Below are 21,232 nucleotides of genomic sequence, written 5' to 3'. Positions count from 1 at the left end.
TCCAACATCTACTGACTCAGATGTTCTGATCCTCCTTGGTAGCCTTTAAAATTTGCACTCACATTTTCCATAAAACTGATTTTTCAATGGACTAACTCTATACCTTTAACTCTTTCATGGCACAAATGTAAAATAAATCTTGTTCCGGAGTGTTTTGTTGTGGATCGCTGTCAGCTTCAACAGGGTGTTGGTGTTTCCAGGGTGTTTCTGGACTGCCTGATTAACCCTCTCCAGGAGCAGATGGAGGAGTGGAAGAGAGTGGCCAATACTCTGGACAAAGACCATGCCAAAGGTTTTCATAAGCACACTCTTGCTTGTATTCCTCTGAATTAGTTAGTATGAAACACTAAGAATCAGACACTGGGTATGTTTTCCACTTTTTTCTTTGTGCAACTGTCACTTGACAGAGTATAAAAAAGCCCGTCAGGAGATCAAAAAGAGATCATCAGACACTTTGAAGCTGCAGAAGAAAGCAAAGAAAGGTCAGTCCAGTTTATCTACATAGCACCAATTACATGAGAGGGTATAGAATACTGTGTTACTCTGTCCAGCTGGGTGTAGCTCTACTTTCTCTGGTACTTTATCTGAAATCTCATGAAAGGAAACTGAAAACAAAGAACAAAAAAGTTTTGAAATTTTTGAAACCTTTTCCACTTACAACCTTGGTGTTCCTTGACACTGACCAATCATGTCTGGCAATATTTTATTTAGTGAAATGATGAGGAAAATATCAGTTAATAACATGTTAAAGTCTGACATTATGTAACAATCTAACATTATTTGTTGTCTTCCCTCCCTGCTCTTCCCCTCGTCCAACATGATCAACTTTATATAGCTGATTTTTTCGGTAAGTTAATATTTTGTAATCTTTCTTTTTTATCTTGTTAAACTCTTCCAGGTTGTGCAGTTAAAAAAAAGACAGACTCTTTATTTTTATAATACCTCATCTTCTTTTAGTTTTGTTTGTAGAGCTCAGTAGCTCATCTCAGTTTTACAACCAGGGGTTTATTTGGAACATATCATTATGGTATTTTGCAAAGAGAATGTGAAAGATTGTAAATACATCAACAGTCATAATATGAGATGTAAAATAACAAACACATTGATGTCTTGGTTTTAAAAATCTCCTCAGACCACATTTGTTAACGGGGGATTAAAAAAAACAAAAAAATGTTCTCGTGCTGTTGAAATGTTTGTGACTCACGAAAGCTGAGGCCCCGAACACAACAAAGCCCAGTTTCATGCTAAACAAGATTCTTTACTGAAAAACATTTTTATTGCTTCTTAATTAAAACTTGCCATGATTTCCATAAGAGTGAATGACACGAACACATAGAAACATAGAAGGGCAGCAGATCCTAGCAGAAAACATTCCACACAGTAACCACTTTGAAAACACGACAGAGCTGACAAAGACGTGCTATTAAATAAATCATTATACTGATGGAGTTCAACAACAGCAGCTGCTGCAGGATATACTTGAATTCATACTAAATACATCAAAGCTTTTGTTTGTAGTGCATAAAAGTTTGCCTTTATTTCTCCACTTTAAAATCTTTTTCTCATCTGTTGTCAAGCTGAGAAATATCAGTTTATTGGTCTGAGTCACAAGTAATATTTTAGTTGCTTGATTTTATTAAATTTTTTCCATTAAATAACCGGTAAGCTCAATTCTTTGATCTCATCTCATTGGATATTTCTGCAGCTTTCATTATGGCAACAATGACAATTAATGGTCTGTGCATTCGGATACTTCTCAACTGCTCTTTTCATTGGTCATTTGAAGACTTGGGATTAGTGAAATTTTACCTGAGCAGATACTCAGTATCTTGAAAACCTCATATATTGATACCTTGTAATGTGAAGGCTCTGTAAGGTCAACAATTTCTGAAAACTCTTAAACTTCCCCAATAATCCATCAAACAAAGCCATGGTATTGATAAGATAAAGGATTTAGGAAAAGATCTATGCAAGACTTGTTTAAAGTGAGCCTTAGGAAGAAAATAAACAGGACCTTAGGTTGACCCCAGAGGACCCTCAGATGTGGTCAAGTCGCTTCGATCCTCTGGCGCTCCCAGGCTATTATTGGTGCACAAGAGGAAACTCCCTTTGCTGTGGCTTTGAATGTCAAGAGTAGAGAGAGTTTCAAAGAAGAAAAATGGGAGGAGAGACAGCTGATAGAATTGGGCGAATGTTATGTAAGAAAGCAAATACACAAATATCAAAGATTGTCTAAATTCTGTTCTGAAAGATTAATTGCTCATTTACAGAAAATTTAATTGTTTACAGTGTTGTGAAAAAGTATCTCCTGTGAATGCTGTGTTTGCCCAGTGTCTCTTTTACTGTTGAGTCATGAACTCTGATCTTATCTGGAACAAGTGAGGCATGTTGATGCTTAAGGGGAAGTTTTCTTAAAGGGTTGGGTTGGCATGAATATCTCATTACTTTTGCAAATGAAATCATAATTTATAATTGGTATTTTTTATTTACTCAAACTATCTTTGTGAAATTTAAAAATACATGATAGTGTGACAAAAACAGAAATAAAGAAGGCTGTAATGAGTCCTGAAGGTTTTCTCGGTAGGTCTACGCCCTGCGATGTGTCCCTTTATGAGACATTCTCAAACCCACCTCCATGAACACCACACTAAACTGAAAATGAGCTGAAATTTGAGCAACTGCTTTCTCAAATGGATTAACTGGGCTTAATCTTGGCTGAATTGTAATGAACAACACAAAAAGGAAGAATGGATAGAGGAGAAAATGAAAGAAAGAGGGATGAAATGAAGTAAACAAATGAAACCATGGAAAAAACATTTCCGTCCCTTGAAAGCGAGGCTTTTTCTGTTTATCACTGAAGCATCTGCTTGGAAAAGTTTAGTTGGAAGGAGACAGACGTTGCTCCTATCAGACAGCCTCGCCACAAAAGCTGGCTTTGGACCTCGCTGGAGGAATGAAGAACTTTAATTACATGTTTATGTCTGCCATCAAACACAGACGGCTGGATTTCTAAGCGAGAATCTTAAAGGAGAAAAAAGTAAAGCCTTTCTGGTGCAAGAAACAAACAAAAGCTGCAGGGAATAATAAAATTAGTGGGCTAAATGGGATCTGCTGGCAACTTTATGCAACTTGAGCTCTAGTTCATTGTGACAAACATTTCACACTTTGTCGTGCTTTATAGTTAACAAACCCCTGGTAGACTGAAAGCAAAAGAGCCATTCTTCATTGTGAGAGATGATTATTGTTCAAAGGATAGTTGACTTTAAGTTACATTCCTGCTGCCTTAAAACCATCTTCTGAGTAATTCAGCTAATCATTTGATCAATTGGGGGCATTCATAGAGCCCTAAACTCTCATCCCAAAATGGTCTGGCAATCATTAAATAAAGAAAAAAGTTGAAAAGGATTGGTCATACCCCCCCTCCAAAAAAAATTAACATGTTTGCTTTCATTTTATAACCACACTTTTAATTCACATATGACACATGGAATAATTAATTCACGAAAATATGCTTCCTTACTTTACATTTGCACCCCTGAAAAGACTTTTTAGACAGTTCAACATATGAGGCAACTGTATTTGCACAAAAATGAAAATATATAACTTGATTTAAGTGTTATGCAATCGTGATTGGTATTACTACAGAAATAAGGGAACACATTTAATTTATTTAATAGATGATAGACTCTTTTATTTTGCATGATGTTGCTGCCCATCTGTTTCCAAACATCTGAGTTTGTCTTTCTTGTAAGTGAGAATATGCATAAAACCTTTTTTTTCAGCAAAAGGTGGAGACAGGGCTATGTAAAAATACTTTATGCTATTAGATGCTGGAGAAAACTTTGGTCTCTTTGGCACTGTTTCTGGAATCTCATTAAAAGAACTTTGAGCTGAAGGAACAATATGAGTGAAACATCTCAAGCTTTTTAGAGCTAGATATATTTTGATACTGGTAACCACTTCCATGCCTTAAAATAAAGACACGAGTAAAAGACTAATGAAACATTCATACCAAAGCTAATTTCTCTGTAAATTAACACTCATTTAGAATAAATCCCATTTATGACTACTTCTTCAAACTGTCACTTTAAACCAGTTTTTTTTTCTTCTTTTTTAAGAGCTGGGACACAACCAAACACATGGAGATCGTCTAGTGTAAGCTTGTGGTTTGAAAGTAAACATGAGAATAAACTGAATGTAGTGTTGAGCAGGATCAGAAATATGCTGCTATCAGAGGGGATTGTGAGGACAACATAACTGACAGACTCTCTAAAATTAATAATCTTCTGCACCTAAAGGGGATGCTTCCATGATGGCACATATCCTGTTACAGTAGCTGGTAGAGTAAAGTCTGAGCATGCAGATAAATCTGATCAGGTCTTCTGTAGAACATTACACTCTGTCCCTTTACAAATGAATCTGGTTTGGCTGCATGCTTCACATAACATATCAAGCCAGATGTTTTCCAAAAGCAGTAGAGCAATTCCATATGTTTCCTTTTCTTCATCAAAACTGCAGAGATTATTAGCAGTCCTCTAATAACGTGTTTTAATTGGATTCCAGCAGTTGTTTGTTTCCCAGCTCATCTGATTGGCTGTTTGAATCTGTGATGTGGTTTACTGGTTAGTGGGAGTCTCTTATTGTTGTGAAGAGACTCGCACTACAGAGGTCTGCACAGATCTCTGTAGTGTGAGAACAGAGGTCTGTGCAGAAGTTCTGAACGGTGAAACTGGATCCCACAGCTGGATGATAAACTGGATGTGGTTTGCCTGAAACTGTCCGCCTCCTCTTTATTTCCTCTTTGTTTCTCCTACCCATTAAATCCTCATCTTAATTATGATGACATCAGTGTGATAAAATTTCGCTACACAGAGAATTCGATCCAAAATTGAGATCTTTGTTTGACTGCCATCTTAGCTTCTTTTTTCTGATTTTTATATTTCTGGATTATTTGGTGTAGAATATAAAATCCTATTAAAATTCAGATTAAAACTTGACAAAATGTAATAAAAAAAAGCCGTAGGGTAATTAATATGCAAGACGACAGCCTGTTTGAGTATGTTTTCGCTTTTCTTCTGCGGCATGATGTATTATAGCTGTGTCTACCCAAACCTGTGTGTTTAGGTCGCGGAGACCTTCAGCCCCAGCTGGACAGCGCCATGCAGGATGTCAGCGATAAGTACCTGCTGCTGGAGGAGACGGAGAAGCAGGCGGTGCGAAGGGCGTTAGTGGAGGAAAGAAGTCGTTTCTGCATTTTTGTCTCCATGCTGCGGCCAGTCGTGGTCAGTGATGCGTTCAAAAATGTTTATTCTTTCAAAAAAAATGGTTTGATGTGAAATTGTTTGAAGAAAGATTAGAGTTTACACATCAGTCGCAGTAATATTTCTTTTAAGGTCGCTAAAATAATCAGATTCTACATAATGGTTACACTAAACGCTCATTTCCAAAATGATTGACTTTAGTTTTCAGTTATTTAGTTGTGCAGACTTTGGAGTGCTCTGATCTGATGTGTTTGCATGTCAGGATGAGGAGATGTCCATGCTGGGGGAGATCACCCACCTCCAGACTCTCACAGATGATTTGAAGATCCTGACCATGGACCCACACAAGCTGCCTGCCTCCAGTGAGCAGGTACTAGTGTTTGACAAGATTCTGCTTTGCCGTATATGCTAATACACAATCAGTTATTTCTCAAACTTCCTGTATGAACAAAGATTGATTGTCAGAGACAAAAACCTTCTCATCATTTCATTGTTTATATTATTCGCTTCTCTTTCTCTCCATGAAGCTCCAAGCTCCTAATATTTCTTTCCTCTAATGCAGTTTTAATCTAATTAATATTTGCTCTACACAATCAAGCATCCTATTTTAAACCTTTAACTAAGCAACTGGGATGAAAATAATGTAGAAAACTGATCAGTGATTCAGAAAATATCATTAGTTGATTCTTCTTTTTTTCAGTCCAGCTTACCAAATGTTTTTATTTTATGTGAGACGTTGCAGTTTAGTGGAGTTCTGGACGATTGGCTGAGGTACAGGTCCAACTGGACCACTACGTTTTGGCTCTGGATAATTGTTCATTGACTGAAAAGTGGGAATATGTGCGTCCTTTAAGGAGCCAAAACCTGTTTGACAGAGCTGGAAGCCAACAAGCAGATGGTCAGCCTCCACTTACTCTGACACAGTTTCTGCCAGCAATGGATAAATCAGTTCATCAAATGATCAAATCTATGTGAAAAGCTTATTTTTAAAGAATAACTTCTATCTTTTACGATTACTACACTTTGCAAAAAGAAAATCTTCCAGTAGAAATAATTAAACCTGTGCACATATATTTCTGCATAAGAGAAAAAAAAAACATTATTCCATTGTAATTAACATCGTTAATTACCTTCATCAGATGAATCCTTAATGTTTCTTCACATTAGAAACCAGCAGTCAACCTAAACATATCATGCTGCATAATTATGAGAAGGTTAAATTACATATTAAGCAAGGGATTTTTTTAGCTATATTAAAAATATAGCATATAATTCCTATTTTGTTTGTAGTTGAGAGCAATTTATCTCATGTCTTTATTTCCTTCTTTCCTTTCCCTCTGTTTTTTTATTTCTTTCACTATTTCTCTGTTTCTTTATTCATTTTATCATTTTTCTTTTGTTTGTTTCTCTTTCCTTCTTCCTTTCTTTCAATACCTACTATAACGTCTCAGTAAATCTTGGTATTTCAACATTTTAAATTGGTGTAACAGACTGGAGAGTTTAATATGAAAAAAACTGGAATATTTACATGAAACATGTTGGAGCTCTGCATTAATGTTGTTTTCTTTCTGCCATCCACAGATTAATGCAAATTTTGCAATGTGTTGTTTATTGTCTTGCTTAAAGTTTCATATTATGCTAATAAACGGTATATAATAAGAGTATTATCTGCCATATCATCTCCTTCTCCACAAAGTTTCCTTAATCCTCCTTTCTTTAAAGACTGTTTTCTTTTCCCTGTTACTGCAGGTAATTGTAGATCTGAAGGGCTCGGAGTGCACCTGGTCTTACCAAACTCCTCCCTCCTCTCCAAGCACCACCGTATCCAGGAAGTCCAGTATGTGCAGGTGTGTTTGACAGCATAGCCCTGCACTTAACATTTTTATAAAACCAGAAAACCAGGAAGGTTTCAAGAAGAACATCAATCAATCACAAACTGAATCCTTTGTTTCTTCATCATTAGCTGCATTTTTAGAGCTTCAGAAGACCATTCGGACCAATTAGGGAATATTTGCAATATTTTGTTGGGGTTTTTTTTCCACCCAATTGTGGATTTTGTGTCTCATTTTATTATATTTTTTTTTATTTAATTGTTAATTTAGGGAAATGCTTTTTCTCTGCTTCTGTTTATTTTGTATTTCCTCATAGGATATATTTTAGACATCTTTTTTATCTGCTCTTTATTTTCTCTATTGTTGTTTATGTCTATTTTACGCTTCACATTTTTAATGTCTCATCTCTGAGTATTTAAAAAATAATAATTACAGCCCTTCTGGGAGTCTTTGTTGGATCTTTCTATGGGTTAAGACTTGGGGCTTTAAGTGTTTTGGATCGCTTAACCTGTTTGGTTCAGCCAGCAGACAAATACCAAACTGTTCATTATCTGAGAAACCAAACTTGGTGACCTGAGAATCAATTCCCTACTGCCACCTTGTGGATATTGCATTGAATTTTTGCCTCTTTTTTTTCCTGAAAAGCCCAATTGTTTTAGTTTTTCAATAGGTTTTGTGAACATTTTAAAAAATATGCTCTTGTCTTTATGCTTCTGAGGTTAAACTTGTCTTTTGGACTCAGTACAAACTTATCTCTGGTTTTGGTGTCGATCCAGATATATTGGTCGTGTAAAACTGATTGTGGTCTTGCTTTACTCACTGTGAATCTGCTCTGGTTACAAATGTGGATTCAGCTGTTGCTGCTTTTAAGTTCTTAAACTTAAAGAATCTCTAAATGAATCATAAATTGTTCCATCTATATGCACAGTGTTGGGGTTTCATTTATGTTCCAAAGTCGTAGGACTTTGAATGAATAAAGGCAATATATCATCTCCACAAAAATCCTAAGCAAACAAGAGTTTTCCCCAAACATACTTTCCCTTTTAATGAGTTGGGCCATCTAACATTCCTTCTACCTTCGTCACACAGCAGCCTGAACAGCGTGAACAGCAGCGACTCTCGCTCCAGCGGCTCACACTGCCACTCCCCCACCTCCCACTTTCGTTACCGTGCCTCATCCTCCTCATCCTCCTCAGTGCTGCCCCAGCAGACGCCGGCCCGTCTCTCTTCGGTCTCCTCCCATGACTCTGGTTTCATTTCCCAGGATGCCTACCAGTCGAAATCCCCTTCACCGATGCCTCCAGACAACTTGCAGGTAACGGTTGCTGGTTGGTTCCCAGCTCTGAAATGCGCCTGAACACCCGTTTGGAGAATTTCTATGCATCTCTCTATCAAAAGACGTGCTACTCCAATCCCGTGCTCAATGTTTTATTCTAACCTCAACTAACGAGTCTTAGTTTGACCTCAGCCTGACTTTTTTCATAATTTTATGAACTGAGGTAATACAAAAGTCTTCTACTGAAGGAAAGATGCTTCCATTTCGCATACAGCAATAACTTTTGCATTTCCAGTGACATGTACAGCATGCAATTAAAATCTAAATGGTTCAGCTTTGTGTTATTGTTTGTAAATATGACAAACAGAATTTTAATGTTTAGTGGGGAAAAAAAGCTAAACATCTCTGACTCATGGTTGACCTTCATCATCTTCTTTTACATAACACTTTTGTGGCGTTGGCTCTTTTTCAAGCCTGTCTCGACTCCTCGCTCCCATCATTGGATTTCATTAAGATTTGCTGCTTTTATTTTCTTTTGCTTTGTTGTTGTTTTTTTTCTATTATTTGTTTCTGTGTCTCTTGTCTTTATCTTGCAAACTGTTGGTTTTGTTTTTTGGTGTGCTTTCCTGTCCTGCAGTTGTGTGTCTCTGCTTTGTTCACTCAGTCTGTCAATGAGGAGTCCTCCTCTTCCTCTTCCTCCCCCTCACATCCTGAGCCCAGCTCCGGGCATCAACAGGTGAACAAATACATGTGGAATATGGTTATACCTATTCTGTTATCAATGAGCACAGACTTGGAGAACAACAACAACAAAAAAACCTACCCTACTGAGGTTGACCCACACTCAGAACCCCTTCACAAAATAGAGTTTTTCCATCTTCGCCATGTTTTCATCATTAATTTTGCACTTGTGTTTCTGCCTCTCTATCACCCGTTCACCTTCAGTTGCCAAACAGCTTTGACCATCACGCTGCCCTCTGTCTTCACGGAGTGGTCCTGCAGGGCCTGGACACCCACCTCCACCCTTCATACTTCACCTACTCCTCTTCCTCCACCACCTCCTCCCCCATCTCCTCGCCCTCCTATCAGTGTGTTTCACCTACCTGGACGTGGTCTCGCTCAGGTGTCAGTCAAAAGGGAGAGCTCTCGCCTCCCGGCCCGTCAGGGATTGGAGCAATTCCATCGTCCAGAGTCCCATCCTGGAAGGTTTGATCCGCATTCCTCCATGATTTCCATCCATTTTCCCTTCAGTTTTTCCTTTTTTCATCTCTGCACCTTTCTTTCATAGTGGAGGCATTCAAGATGCATAAATTGGAAACAGAAATTAGATTATTTCTGCTGCTGATTAGATAGTTTAATGCTGCAAAGCTTCACACTCAAAACTTCTTCTTCTTCAAAGTCTTGAATCAATGAAAAACAAAATAACATAAAATCAGTAGTATGTAAGTTTTACAAAAATGTATTTCTTTCTATATCTATTAAAACTTTCACCATTTTGTGGTAGTATGGTATGAGACAAATAATCTGTGAGAAGATTGAGCTCCTCATCTTTTTCCCAATGCTGCTGTTGTCATCTGCAAACATTAACCACTCCTAGTCAAAAGCAACCAATCAGAGATGGTAGGAAAGTCTTAGCTCTGTCAATTAAGCTCATGTATGCTCTCCTCAATATGCCAATTACCATTGCAGAAAAACTGTTTACCTGACATTGGTGGCTATGCTAACTAGCCTTTGCGTTCATGACAAACTATGTTGCGGTGAACCAGCTGTAGCACACCAGTGAGTGGTGCATACACATTCATGATTGACAGCTCTAAGACCCGTTATAGCTGATGGGTAGTTTCTGACTGCTGGGCGTATTTCTGCAGTTAGCCCTGGGAGAAAGCAGAGGAACTATTTTTTTTCACAGATCTGTCTAATACTGTCTTGTCATAATGATTTTAACAAAAATGTTTTTTTATATAAAAGTTACATACTGCAGATTTAACTGCACCCATTAACACAGATTTGCATTTCCACTTCTTTGCTACAAATGGAATTATAATAAGTTGTTGAACTTTTCTTCTTGTGCAGGACTGGGCCAAACCAGGTCCGTACGACCAGCCAATGGTTAACACTCTGAGGCGGAGTAAAGACAGGAGAGATACTACAGATCCCAGCAACCACCACGGCTCTGATGTCACCACCCCAGTAGAGGACCAACAGGGGTTTAAAGGAAACCACACTATGATGTCTTCAAAAGTCAGTTTAAGAAAAAAAACAAAAACATTCAGAGACAGAATTTAAAAGCCAAAGATGCAAACCTTGATGATGATCTCTTGCCTCCATTCCAGGGGGAGAAGGAGGCCCACGAGGAGCTGGCCAGGGCGCTGGCCCGAGGCCTCCAGCTGGACATCCACGGCTCCAGCAGGGACTCGCTGCAGGGCTCCAGTGGCTACAGCAGCCAGACCAACACACCCTGCTGCTCAGAGGACACCATCCCCTCACAAGGTACTTGCACACATGCGACTGACACAAAAGTAACCAATGGAATAATTTTACCCTTGTAAACTTTCATAAAACATGAGTTTTAGTCATTAATTCTTTTATATTGATGAAAAAGTACTACCGTAGTTTCTTTGACAAATTATTTCACTTATAAAAATGTCTTGCTATGAGTTCAATAATCTACTTGTGGAACTAGTACTGTTTCATCAATATTAAATAATTATTGACTTAAAACAAGCTCCTATATCTTACTTAACAGTTACATGTAAATTAGAGTTGTATTATTTCAAATGTGCTAAGATATATGTGCTAGAAATTAGACAAATGCATGGTTAAATTTTGTGTTTTTGCAGTAGTAGCGACAAGATTTTGATTAATAAGAAAAGCTTTAGCTAAGCATTTATCCTGGCTAAACTTACCTTGACAGTTTCTTTGGTCTCCACAGTGTCAGACTGTGACTATTACTCTGTCGGTGCTGATCAAGAGGGCGAGCATCAGTCAGACTTTGATAAGTCCTCAACCATCCCGAGGAACAGTGACATCAGTCAGTCCTACCGCCGCATGTTTCAGTCCAAGCGCCCAGCTTCCACTGCCGGTCTGCCTTCTAATCACTCAGCCATCATTACCCCTGGGGTGGCTACGATTCGACGGACTCCATCATCCAAACCCAACTTACGTCGACCCTCTGGGGCCTGAACTTGGGTCCCATCCCTATCAAGCCCCCTATGATCCCAGTGAAAACCCCTACTGTGCCTGAACATCCTGGTTTCCCAAGCAGAGCGGAAGATGGTAATACACCACGGAACCCATTAAGCCTCCCAACCACCCCTTTGTCACCTGGCAGCAACGAGCCGCTGTCACCAAAGTCCATCGCTTGGGGAACCCAGCGGCCAGACGAAGGATCAGATCCTCCAACCCCACCGCCTCAGCCGGGCAGTCGGCTGACTGAATGGGAACGTCGGCCTCTCCCTGAACTCCTGGAGGAGACGGAGTACTGCGAGATGGAGGACTTTCTGGTGACTATCCGGCGAGGCGTTAAACTCAAGAAGACGATGTCCAATGACCGATCGGCTCCTATTATTCACTGAAACCACCAGGGTCAACTGGACTACACATTCTGTCACTTTCCCAATATTGTCTTGAAAGGACAGAAAATGACTGTGGTAAGAGTTACAACCTGAAATTGTGCCAAAATAGTTGGAAGTTGCCCTGAGACTGATTGAGGATCAGTTTGAGTGTAAGAAAAAAGTTGAAACAAGAAACTTTGACCATTGGCACCTTGGATGAGTCGGCTTTGCTGTACATGGTTTCACAAAGAGGACGATCAGTTAAAAAGACAAAGAAAAGTTGGACTTATTCCATTTTACAAACAAGCATTCACGCTGAGAACCCCAATACTGGTTCTAAATTAGGGAAAGTTTGGTCAGAATCAGGGAGGTGTTGAAGGCGTCTTAGTTGCATTTGACCAGTAGAGATAACTATAATGGTCACTGATCTGAGATTTTTGCCTCAGGACAACTTCAAGATGTAGAAGAAGGGAAATGATGTACTTATCGATTTTGAGAGAGTCAGATAAAGTCTTTCTGGAAGAGGAGAAGGCTTAAATGAAATGGAAAGAGAACAAAATTAAATAGAAAGATTCTGAGCAACTGAGCAATTTCAAAAGATTAACTGATTCTGTGTATGTAAATATTCAAATTTCTTTTGTTCTTTGCTCATTTCACATCCTCATAGTCACCCTTTTTCAACTTAATGTGCCAAAACACCCAAAATAATTTCCATGTACCTGAAATGATACCAGTTCTGTGTGACTGGTTTTCTGTTTTATAGGGTAGCGCATAGAGTGAAATCCATCACTACTGATGGTTTAATGCTACAGTTAAACAGTAGACTGCCCTGCATGATGTTACAGTTTAAGTCATTTTTTTAGATTTTAAAATGAAACAAATTCCAGCATTGATTGCAGTTCAGTAGGCTAAATCTGCTTTACTGTGCAAACCAATCCATGTCTGTAAACTTAAAATTAAGAAAAAATCTTTAGGTGCTGTTAAATGTTAATTTTTTTCTAATCTAGGCTTGACTTTTGTTTTAAATATTTGTTTTCTGTAAAGCACTTTGAATAATTCAGACAAATTGAAAAACTGCAACAGTTAGTGATGAATTACTGTAAACCTATATGTGCCAACGTTACTGTATGTGTTAGCATACATAGCACTACTAGAGGCTGTTACTGCCTTTCTCTGGTAATTGGAGTAAATTGTATTGGTCTTATGTGGTGAAGCCTTTGTGCTGATATTAGCTGGCACTGGTGTAAGCAGTAGTGGAAAATATTTTAGTAAAAACATTATTTAGTCAGACTTTGAAGTTGAGTACCGTGCTACAGTAAACAGAGTATTAATGCAAAACACAAACATGTGAGAATTTGAAATAGAGATTTTTGGGGGACAATCATCAAAAATTGAAATTGCATTAAAATGTCATTTTAGTTCAGTTTTAAACTTGGTAAAAGTCTTTCAAAGAAAGAGATAGTAGATTGGAAAATCAAACAAATTCTTTTTTTTTATTTGCAATCATTTAGTGGATGGAATAAATTTGCATTGAGAAATTGTAATTTACAAAATTACCACTGTCCTAATTATCGGAAACGCTAATTACATGCTTTTTTATGTTGATCAATGTTTTTAGGAAATTTTAATTATTAATCCAAGACTTCCTGATTTTGGTGTGTATAAACAGATCATAATAGAGGCCCATTCCCCCTGCCAGAGGAAATGCTTTTTAGGTAAGATGTATTTTGACATACAGTCAGAAATAGAGTCTCATAAAAATAGATGCTTGCCTAACTTTGCCCATCCCTACAATCAGAGCAATAAAGAAAATGTTGAAAATAGCTAGAACTGTGACAAATCTTACTTGCCAACATACACGGTGAACAAAAAGTTAGAGAAATGTATAAAAAATTGACATGTTTGGTTTCGATTTTGGCCACTTTCGCCAAAATCTTGATATATGAGTTCATTGCGGGTTGCCTAGTCCACTCGACTCTATATGCTCTCTTCCATCACAATTGATAAAACATGTTTGGCCCTCAATGTTTGACCATGGAATTATGGTTTCTAATTATCATTATTGGGTTTTTAATTCTTTTAACTCTTCAATTTCCACCATTGAGACACAACGGTTAAATTGTCCTGTCTTAAAATCTCATTTTGAAAGTAAAGATTCAGTCTCACCCAATTTTTCCTTCTAACTGTAAGTATATTTGCTAAATGTTTAACAATCAAAAAGGTTTATATGTTGGCATTAGTGAGTAAACAACACAATAACCTCCTTGTGCTGCCAGAAACTGCTATAAAGTGGCATCTTGACACATTTAAATTATTTATTCTTTTAAATATGTATACTGTATATGCATTTACATTTCTAAATTACCAGCTGTACTTTTACAGTATATGAAACCTATAAAGATAGTTAATATGCATGATAATTCATGCCTTTTTTGGTTCAAAATTTTCCACTAGAACTCCTCCCCTTAGTTAGCATCAATCTAAAGGATCCCATTTACTATTCCGCCCTGTAACGTTCCATGTGAATCATAGATGTCATATTTCTTGTGACTGCTGTGTCTGAGAACTCAAGCCTGTCCTGTTTCCTACTCCAGGTTTACAATAACAGTTGTGTAGCTGATGCGATACCAAGCGTATGAAGCTGAATGTTTGAGCCTGTGACCAACCAACAAGAAACTTTGTGGGTGATTTTCCTACTGAGGATCGGTCGATTATCAGGAGTTGCATCCAGTTGTAGCGTTAAAATATTCTGCTTGATTATCTGCACCGTTCCTCAGTGTGTTCAGTCAGAAATGTTATTTAAAGTTTAACTCAAGTTGGATCTACAACCATTTTTGTCGTGTGCTCGGTGTATTTACATGCCATTTCTGTCAGTGTCTCCTTAAAACCCTTTAACGTTTGGCCTTTGACACAAGCTGCCAATTTTTTTTACAGTGTATGCTGAATGATCCTTTGAATTTAGGTTTTGTATGCTTTTCTTACTTCAGGTGCTCCTTTGTGAAGCTTTGCAATCACTCCATTGATAAATTGTTCCAGCTATTTATTTTCAACTGATTAGTTTTTTGAGAAACTGTAAAGTTATTGTTTTCCCCCAGTAAAACCTTTATTTTAATTTATTATAGGCTTATAGTGGGCTACCTGGTGTACATTCTGGCATTTGTACATTTGTAGAAATGTTCTAATTGTATAAAATTAGAACATTTCAGTTGATTTGACTAAAACCTCTGAACATTAAGACAAGCATGCTGTCTTGGGAACATTTATTTTTTTGGGGGGGGGGGGGGTTTGGAGGTGGGTTATTCCTGAGGAGATAGATGCTAAGAAAATATTTGATACAAGTTCTTGTTTGAGATTTTGTTTTGTTCATTTTGGTTTGCATTTTTTTTTCTACTATAATTTTCAAATTTAAGCACTCAGTGATAGCAGTAAAAATTGACACCCAGAAGAACAGATTCCTGGGAAAACAGATGTTACCATTAAATCAGGAAAGTAATCATTCTGTAAGACTTGCTAACACAAGTTTTAAAAAACATTCGGGGATATAAATACTAAACTCCTAGCCTAATTGTCAAACCCACCTCCAAAAAAGTTAAACTAAAATTACTTCAAATTTGTCCACAATCACATCCTTACTAATGCTAATGATGTTGTATGAGACATGCTTGTTTTTTTCTCTCCCTTTGGCAAGGTTTTGAATATCTGATTTTCTTATTCCAGTTATTTCATTCAGTTGTCACACGAATGTAAATTTTTCTACCGTTAACTCAGATGAATAAATTCCCCACAAGCTTTTAACACAATAAAAATTAAAGCTGGATGGGTTGCGATGCGTTTTTCTTTCTTTCAATTGAGCTGATTCAACTGTTATACAACACTACTATCATAAAGCAATGGTTGATTTCCTTTGTAAGGTGCAAAACACTGAACCAGCTTATGTTGGATAAGTTGTGTTAAGAATCCTCTAATTTTCCTCTTCATTCATGTCTAAATGCATGGAAAAATTGTTTTATGCGGAGTATCTTGAAGCAACCTGTTACAAAACCTATAGAATATAAATCAGAGATCTGACAAGTTAAAATTTATGTATTTATTGCCAAGCAAATAAAAAAAAATAGTAAAAGTAGCCTATATTTTATATTTACTTTGACAAACACTTTTACTTCTGAATGGATGTTTTTCTCAGCAGCTGTCTCTGCCTTGCTCCAGGGCACTTTCAGCATCAATGGAGAAGAGATTTAAGTACAGCGACACCTATAGACCAATGAGTAAACATTCTCATATTTATTATATTATTTTGTTGCACACAATTCTGCAAAAACACTGTGTAGACAGAACAGTTTCTATAGTACAAACATGTTTTTCTGCGTGGCCGCTGCTGTTCTAGACTGACCACAAGATGGCAGCACAACATTGCATTCCTTTGACAAAAGAATATTTCTAATTCATATACTTCAAACATTTTTATTTAAATCAAGCAAATATTGCATTTATATTAATTCTGAAAAAACAAGCAAGCATAATGTAAACTTGATGCAAAAGGAAACAAATCAGGTTGCTCATGCTGACAATCGGCACGTTACTTATTTTGTCCCAACTTCTAACAATTTAATACAAAACCTGAACAAACGATAAATTGCTCATTATCCTTCAGAAGAAATCTTCCTCAGAATAAGGTACAAAAGTAAGGGAACAAAGTAATCTCCCTCTTTGTTTTAACTCCTGCAGTTGTTTTCATGCTCACATCAGCGTCTCTTAGCTTTTAAGTCTTTATTTTAGTCACACAATTTGCACTCATCACTCTAATAATACATAATCTGTTCAATAAAGTAGATACAATTACAAATAACATATTTGCATTTTGATAAGATTTAACTTTCCAAAAATATTGGGTCAAATTTTATACATTAAATGTTAGCTGAGCCTAAAAAAATACATAAAGATTGAGGAATGTGGGATCCAGTAGATCAATTTGAGATGCCTCTCAGCTCCTCACACTTCCTTACATAACAGTCAAGCAGATTTTTAAATGTCTCAGTGAACTAGATATGCTCTGAATCCTAAGGCTCATATAATTGATTTTATAATTCCAACACAAAGTTTTAACAACCAGTTCAGCTTCTCTCCAGCTCAGAAGAGAATCAATTATTGTAAATCTATAACAATAATTTAGGCTGGAGCTCTTGTTCTTTGTTGCTTGCCTGCATCACCAGAAAAAACAAACAAACAAAAAACCATCTGCATAAACTAAAAATAATTCAGACCAACTACTCTACAATCAACTACACTAGTTTAATGAAAAGGGATTTTCTCCACTTCAGTCTCCTATATGTGACTTTTCTTCCAGGTGCATTTCAATAAATTAGAACATCAAAAAGGTTTTGAGCTACTTAAAGCTATGATTAGTTTGGCTCTCACCTGATGAAACCAACAACTTTATTCCTGATAATTTAAATTGATTAAAAGAAAAGTTGTTTTTGAAACAGAAATGTTATAGTCTGGACGAAATCACAGGAAAGATTCAGATGATAGATTACACCTGTCCAACTGAGTCTAAGATTTTTCACAGTAGAATAAGTCGTCAGTGGTCATTGCTAAAGAACCTGGCTATTCAAAATATCTCAATGTGAAATTTGATGGAAGAAAAGACAAAATCTATCAATAAAATTACAGAAAAAAAGCTGCCATTAAAGGAACCTTGGCTTCCTTAAGACCTCAGTAGTGCCTCAATGATTTCCTTTAATGCAACAATTTATATTATTGCAGTAATTCATGCAAAACGGTCTTTGACCAAGTATTGAGAGGATATACAATTAATAATAAAGGTATGCTTTTCAACAAGCTGAGATTACTGCATTAAAAATCCTTATTTCTCCTTGATCATATAGCCCTTATGTGATGCTAAAACCTAATTAACTTTGGGGTTTTATTAACCATAAGATAAAATCATAGAAAACAACAAACAAGAAGCTATGGAATTACTGAAATAAATTGACTCTACAATGATATTCTAATTCACTGAAATGCACCTGCATTTATAGTTTGGAATCCAGGCACAATTATGAACATATTAAACATATAAAATGCCTGAACATAAAAACAAAGAATGAAAAACATTTTTGCAGTTTTGACTATTAGCACCTTCAAGTTCTGCTGATGTATTGTTGTACAAGACATCAAGAAAACAGAAACAAAAGGAGGGATGCAGAAATGTCTGCACAGCTTTCTTTTTTTTTCTTTTGCATAAATGTTTTTGGAAATTAAAATCTCCACCATCTGGAGCTTCCACTGTGATCACTTCCACAGAACTAAAATACACAGATGGTGGGACTCAAGTTGAGCGCATGTAGGAAAGAAAGAAGCCGAACACAAAAGAAAACAAGCTGATACAGAACAACCTTAAACACTGAAAAAAAAAAAAAACCTTCAGTTTCTAAATAGTGTGTCCTACCACTGAATGTTTCCTGATATCAAGCCATAGAAAACCTTCAAGGATCCTTTCTTATCAAACTCAAAAGGAAAACATACCTGATATTAATTAGAATATGCAGCTACATCAGCTCTTCATGCAGACACGACAACATTACTTCTCGAGGTAGCAGACATTATATCTGTTTCATCTTTATTTTATCAAAGGTTCAACTTGCACAAGACTTTTCATATTCATCTGCAGTGACTATTAGAGTTTGCCACTGAAGTAACGATTACCATCTTTACAAATAAATAGTGTTTGAGATGAAGTTTTTCAAAAGTATAAAGTGTCCATTTATGATAAAAATAAATTTCATAAATGTGCTTTTGTTAAGTTATTTGGAGTGGAAAAAGGGACATAATCGTTGAGCTGGCAAATACAATTATAAATATGAAAATGGGTTCATCTTCTGCTTTCAGTCGGTGCCTTCTGACAATGAGAACTGACTGGTTTCAGTCCATGGGACATCTAGCTGTTGATCCTCCCTTTGTGGGGAATAATTGGAAAGAGGAAGACTCAGTTCCAGGTGAGTGCTTCTACTCAGGCGGCTTTCACAGGAGGCTTTTGTGCTTTTTGAGGGACAAACACTTGATTAATAATAATGTTTTTTAAAAAGTTAAACTTAATGACAAATTCTTAATTAAGAAAATCAAAAGAATATTCTTGCATTCTTTTATTTCTTATAAGTATCAGATCACCTCACCGCATAACAGCAAAGTCATACTGGGAACCGGAAAAGAGAAATGAATCACATGTGCTCTCATTGTTGGGGCTGCATAAATTCAGCAGATATGTGCTGGTCATTGTTTTGACGATTTACGAATTGTTTTAAAAAAAAGTTACATTTTCAAATCTGTCCCTAAATCCTAAAGTCACGATGAAGAGATGCCAAACAGATAGAAAGAATGACCAGTTTTTCCCCCTTGCATTAAGCAAAAGTAAAGTATAAAACACTGCCCCTCCTCCACTTGTTGCTTCTTACTGCTTGTTACCTGACTGAAGAAACCCTGAAATGTGCTTGAAAAAAATGTCCAGTCATGACAAAGACAACAAAGGTCTCAACTTAAAACTAAATCAGTGCAACATCTGATGTAGTAAGACCATAGTTAGAAAACTTTAAGTAGCATAACTGGTGAGCAGCTGACTGCAGACTGGTTTGCTTGAATTATGAATCAGGTAAGATCAGCTTGTTCTTAGAGTCACTCAGTAGAAAGTGGAATAACAAAAAGGCAAACCATTGTGTACAACAAACATTGTAACCCTACTATATCTATTATTTCCTTATACCCATGTGGCAAAATCAAAATATCAATGAGTACCAAATATAACCTTAGTATAATCAAAGTGAAGGCACCAGATGGATTAGTGTTAACAAGCTTCTCATTCATTGACTTTTCTGGTTGCTTTTTTCAAGAATGTAAAGTTCATGTAACATCCTGAAAAAAGCTAACCACACTAGACAACCTCTAGAGTTGTTCAGCAACTAAATATCAAAAACTAAACTAGAAAATCCATGTAGTTCCATCTTTTCTTTTCTTTTTAAAGAAATTGAAAAGGATGTTAGGGTTCTCCTTTAAAGAAATCAGCTGAATCAAGTTCTGTAACGGATCTAATGAAAGAAAAACTGCAATCTAGTCTCCTAACAGTCATCATGGCATCATTATCTTTTACCTGATTCATTTTAAAATGAAAACAATCAAATGAATGCAGGAATTTTTAGGATCGTCACATAATTCATGGTGATACTAATAAATTATTTTAATAAAGAAGTTACACTGATCAAACAACTAGATTTGAATCAGTTTCATAATAAACATGTTGCTTTAAAATGAAATGTTTTAAGATAACAGACTCTAGGGAATGAAGGAAATAAAAATTGCTTTAGTGTTTCTTTAAATTCCAACAATCCATCTTGAAGGAGCTGATAGAAAAATCAATAAGGAACAGGATCTCATGATGCAGACTGATCTTTTCTGAACATAAATGAATGTGATTCAGCCTAAGTCAATAAATACCAGGAATCAAAAATAATTATTCTGTAATACTGCTGTGTTTGTATTCAAGAGGAGCCAGATTGTGAAAGCCACCTGAGTCGCCTGGCAGGGAATCTATTGTTGATTACTCCTTTGTAATGTGGACATGAAGCAGAATCCAGTTAGAGATGTGGTGGATAGTTAGGAGTGTGATGCTGCGTCACTGCGGGGCTGTGCTTCTGCCCCGCTCTCTTCCTCCTTCTCCTCATCGCTCAGGAAGAGCAGCGGGAACATTCCCAAAATACAGCCAATGGTGATGCCAATGGCTTTCCCCTGCAGGGAGCAGAGAAGGAGTTCATGTTAGAAATAATGACGAAACCAAAGTCTTTCTTAATGCTGGGTGACAGTTGATATTTTAAACATGTTTCACAATTAGAATACTACTATTGTAATATAGTTATACAGCAGGGTGACTCAAGTGAAATGTATTATTCATAGCAGGGGAGTGGTGGTGCATCAGTTGGAGGTTGCTGTTCTTATTTAGGTGCACTCAATAGTATGTTATGTGGCTTTTTATTTTTTTATTTGTTACCACAAAAATCCAGCCAGCGTTTTAGGTAAAAGTTTCCAATTTCCTTTCTTTCAGCATCTCATTTTGGCTAATTGACCAATATGTTATCTAAGGATGTCTTACACTGACAGGCGATTTAATTGCATTTTTTTTGTGTTTTTTTGTGAGTGAGCGGTCTTGCAGCATCAGACAGAAAAAGCCAAACAGTTTAAGTGGGGACTAAATTATTAAGCTGAATTATTTTGATAAAAAAACCTTTCACTGATAGAAACATTCTTAATGAATTTATAACTGAA

At 36.7% G+C, this 21,232-nt stretch overlaps 2 protein-coding genes across 2 annotated transcripts in view; one reads left to right on the top strand and one right to left on the bottom strand.

Moving 5' to 3' along the window:
- LOC129375784 (protein MTSS 1-like) overlaps positions 1 to 15,740 on the top strand; it is a 51,076-nt gene extending 35,336 nt beyond the window's left edge. Inside the window, 13 exon segments of the mRNA XM_055055053.1 lie at positions 201 to 292; positions 408 to 482; positions 836 to 847; positions 5,125 to 5,282; positions 5,524 to 5,631; positions 7,011 to 7,108; positions 8,183 to 8,408; positions 9,034 to 9,105; positions 9,315 to 9,575; positions 10,443 to 10,610; positions 10,703 to 10,859; positions 11,302 to 11,549; positions 11,552 to 15,740. Coding sequence (XP_054911028.1) covers positions 201 to 292; positions 408 to 482; positions 836 to 847; positions 5,125 to 5,282; positions 5,524 to 5,631; positions 7,011 to 7,108; positions 8,183 to 8,408; positions 9,034 to 9,105; positions 9,315 to 9,575; positions 10,443 to 10,610; positions 10,703 to 10,859; positions 11,302 to 11,549; positions 11,552 to 11,944 — 2,068 coding nt within the window. The 3' untranslated portion in view covers positions 11,945 to 15,740.
- A 445-nt stretch (positions 15,741 to 16,185) lies between these two features.
- tmem65 (transmembrane protein 65) overlaps positions 16,186 to 21,232 on the bottom strand; it is a 28,511-nt gene continuing 23,464 nt past the window's right edge. Inside the window, exon 7 of the mRNA XM_055055052.1 lies at positions 16,186 to 20,698. Coding sequence (XP_054911027.1) covers positions 20,567 to 20,698 — 132 coding nt within the window. The 3' untranslated portion in view covers positions 16,186 to 20,566. The remainder of the gene's footprint in view (positions 20,699 to 21,232) is intronic.

This window comes from Poeciliopsis prolifica, unplaced genomic scaffold, assembly GCF_027474105.1.
Source record: "Poeciliopsis prolifica strain line A6 unplaced genomic scaffold, Auburn_PproV2 SCAFFOLD041, whole genome shotgun sequence".
Lineage (NCBI taxonomy): Eukaryota > Metazoa > Chordata > Actinopteri > Cyprinodontiformes > Poeciliidae > Poeciliopsis > Poeciliopsis prolifica.
Note: the sequence above shows the minus strand (reverse complement) of the source record. Positions and strands in the feature narration are given on the sequence as shown.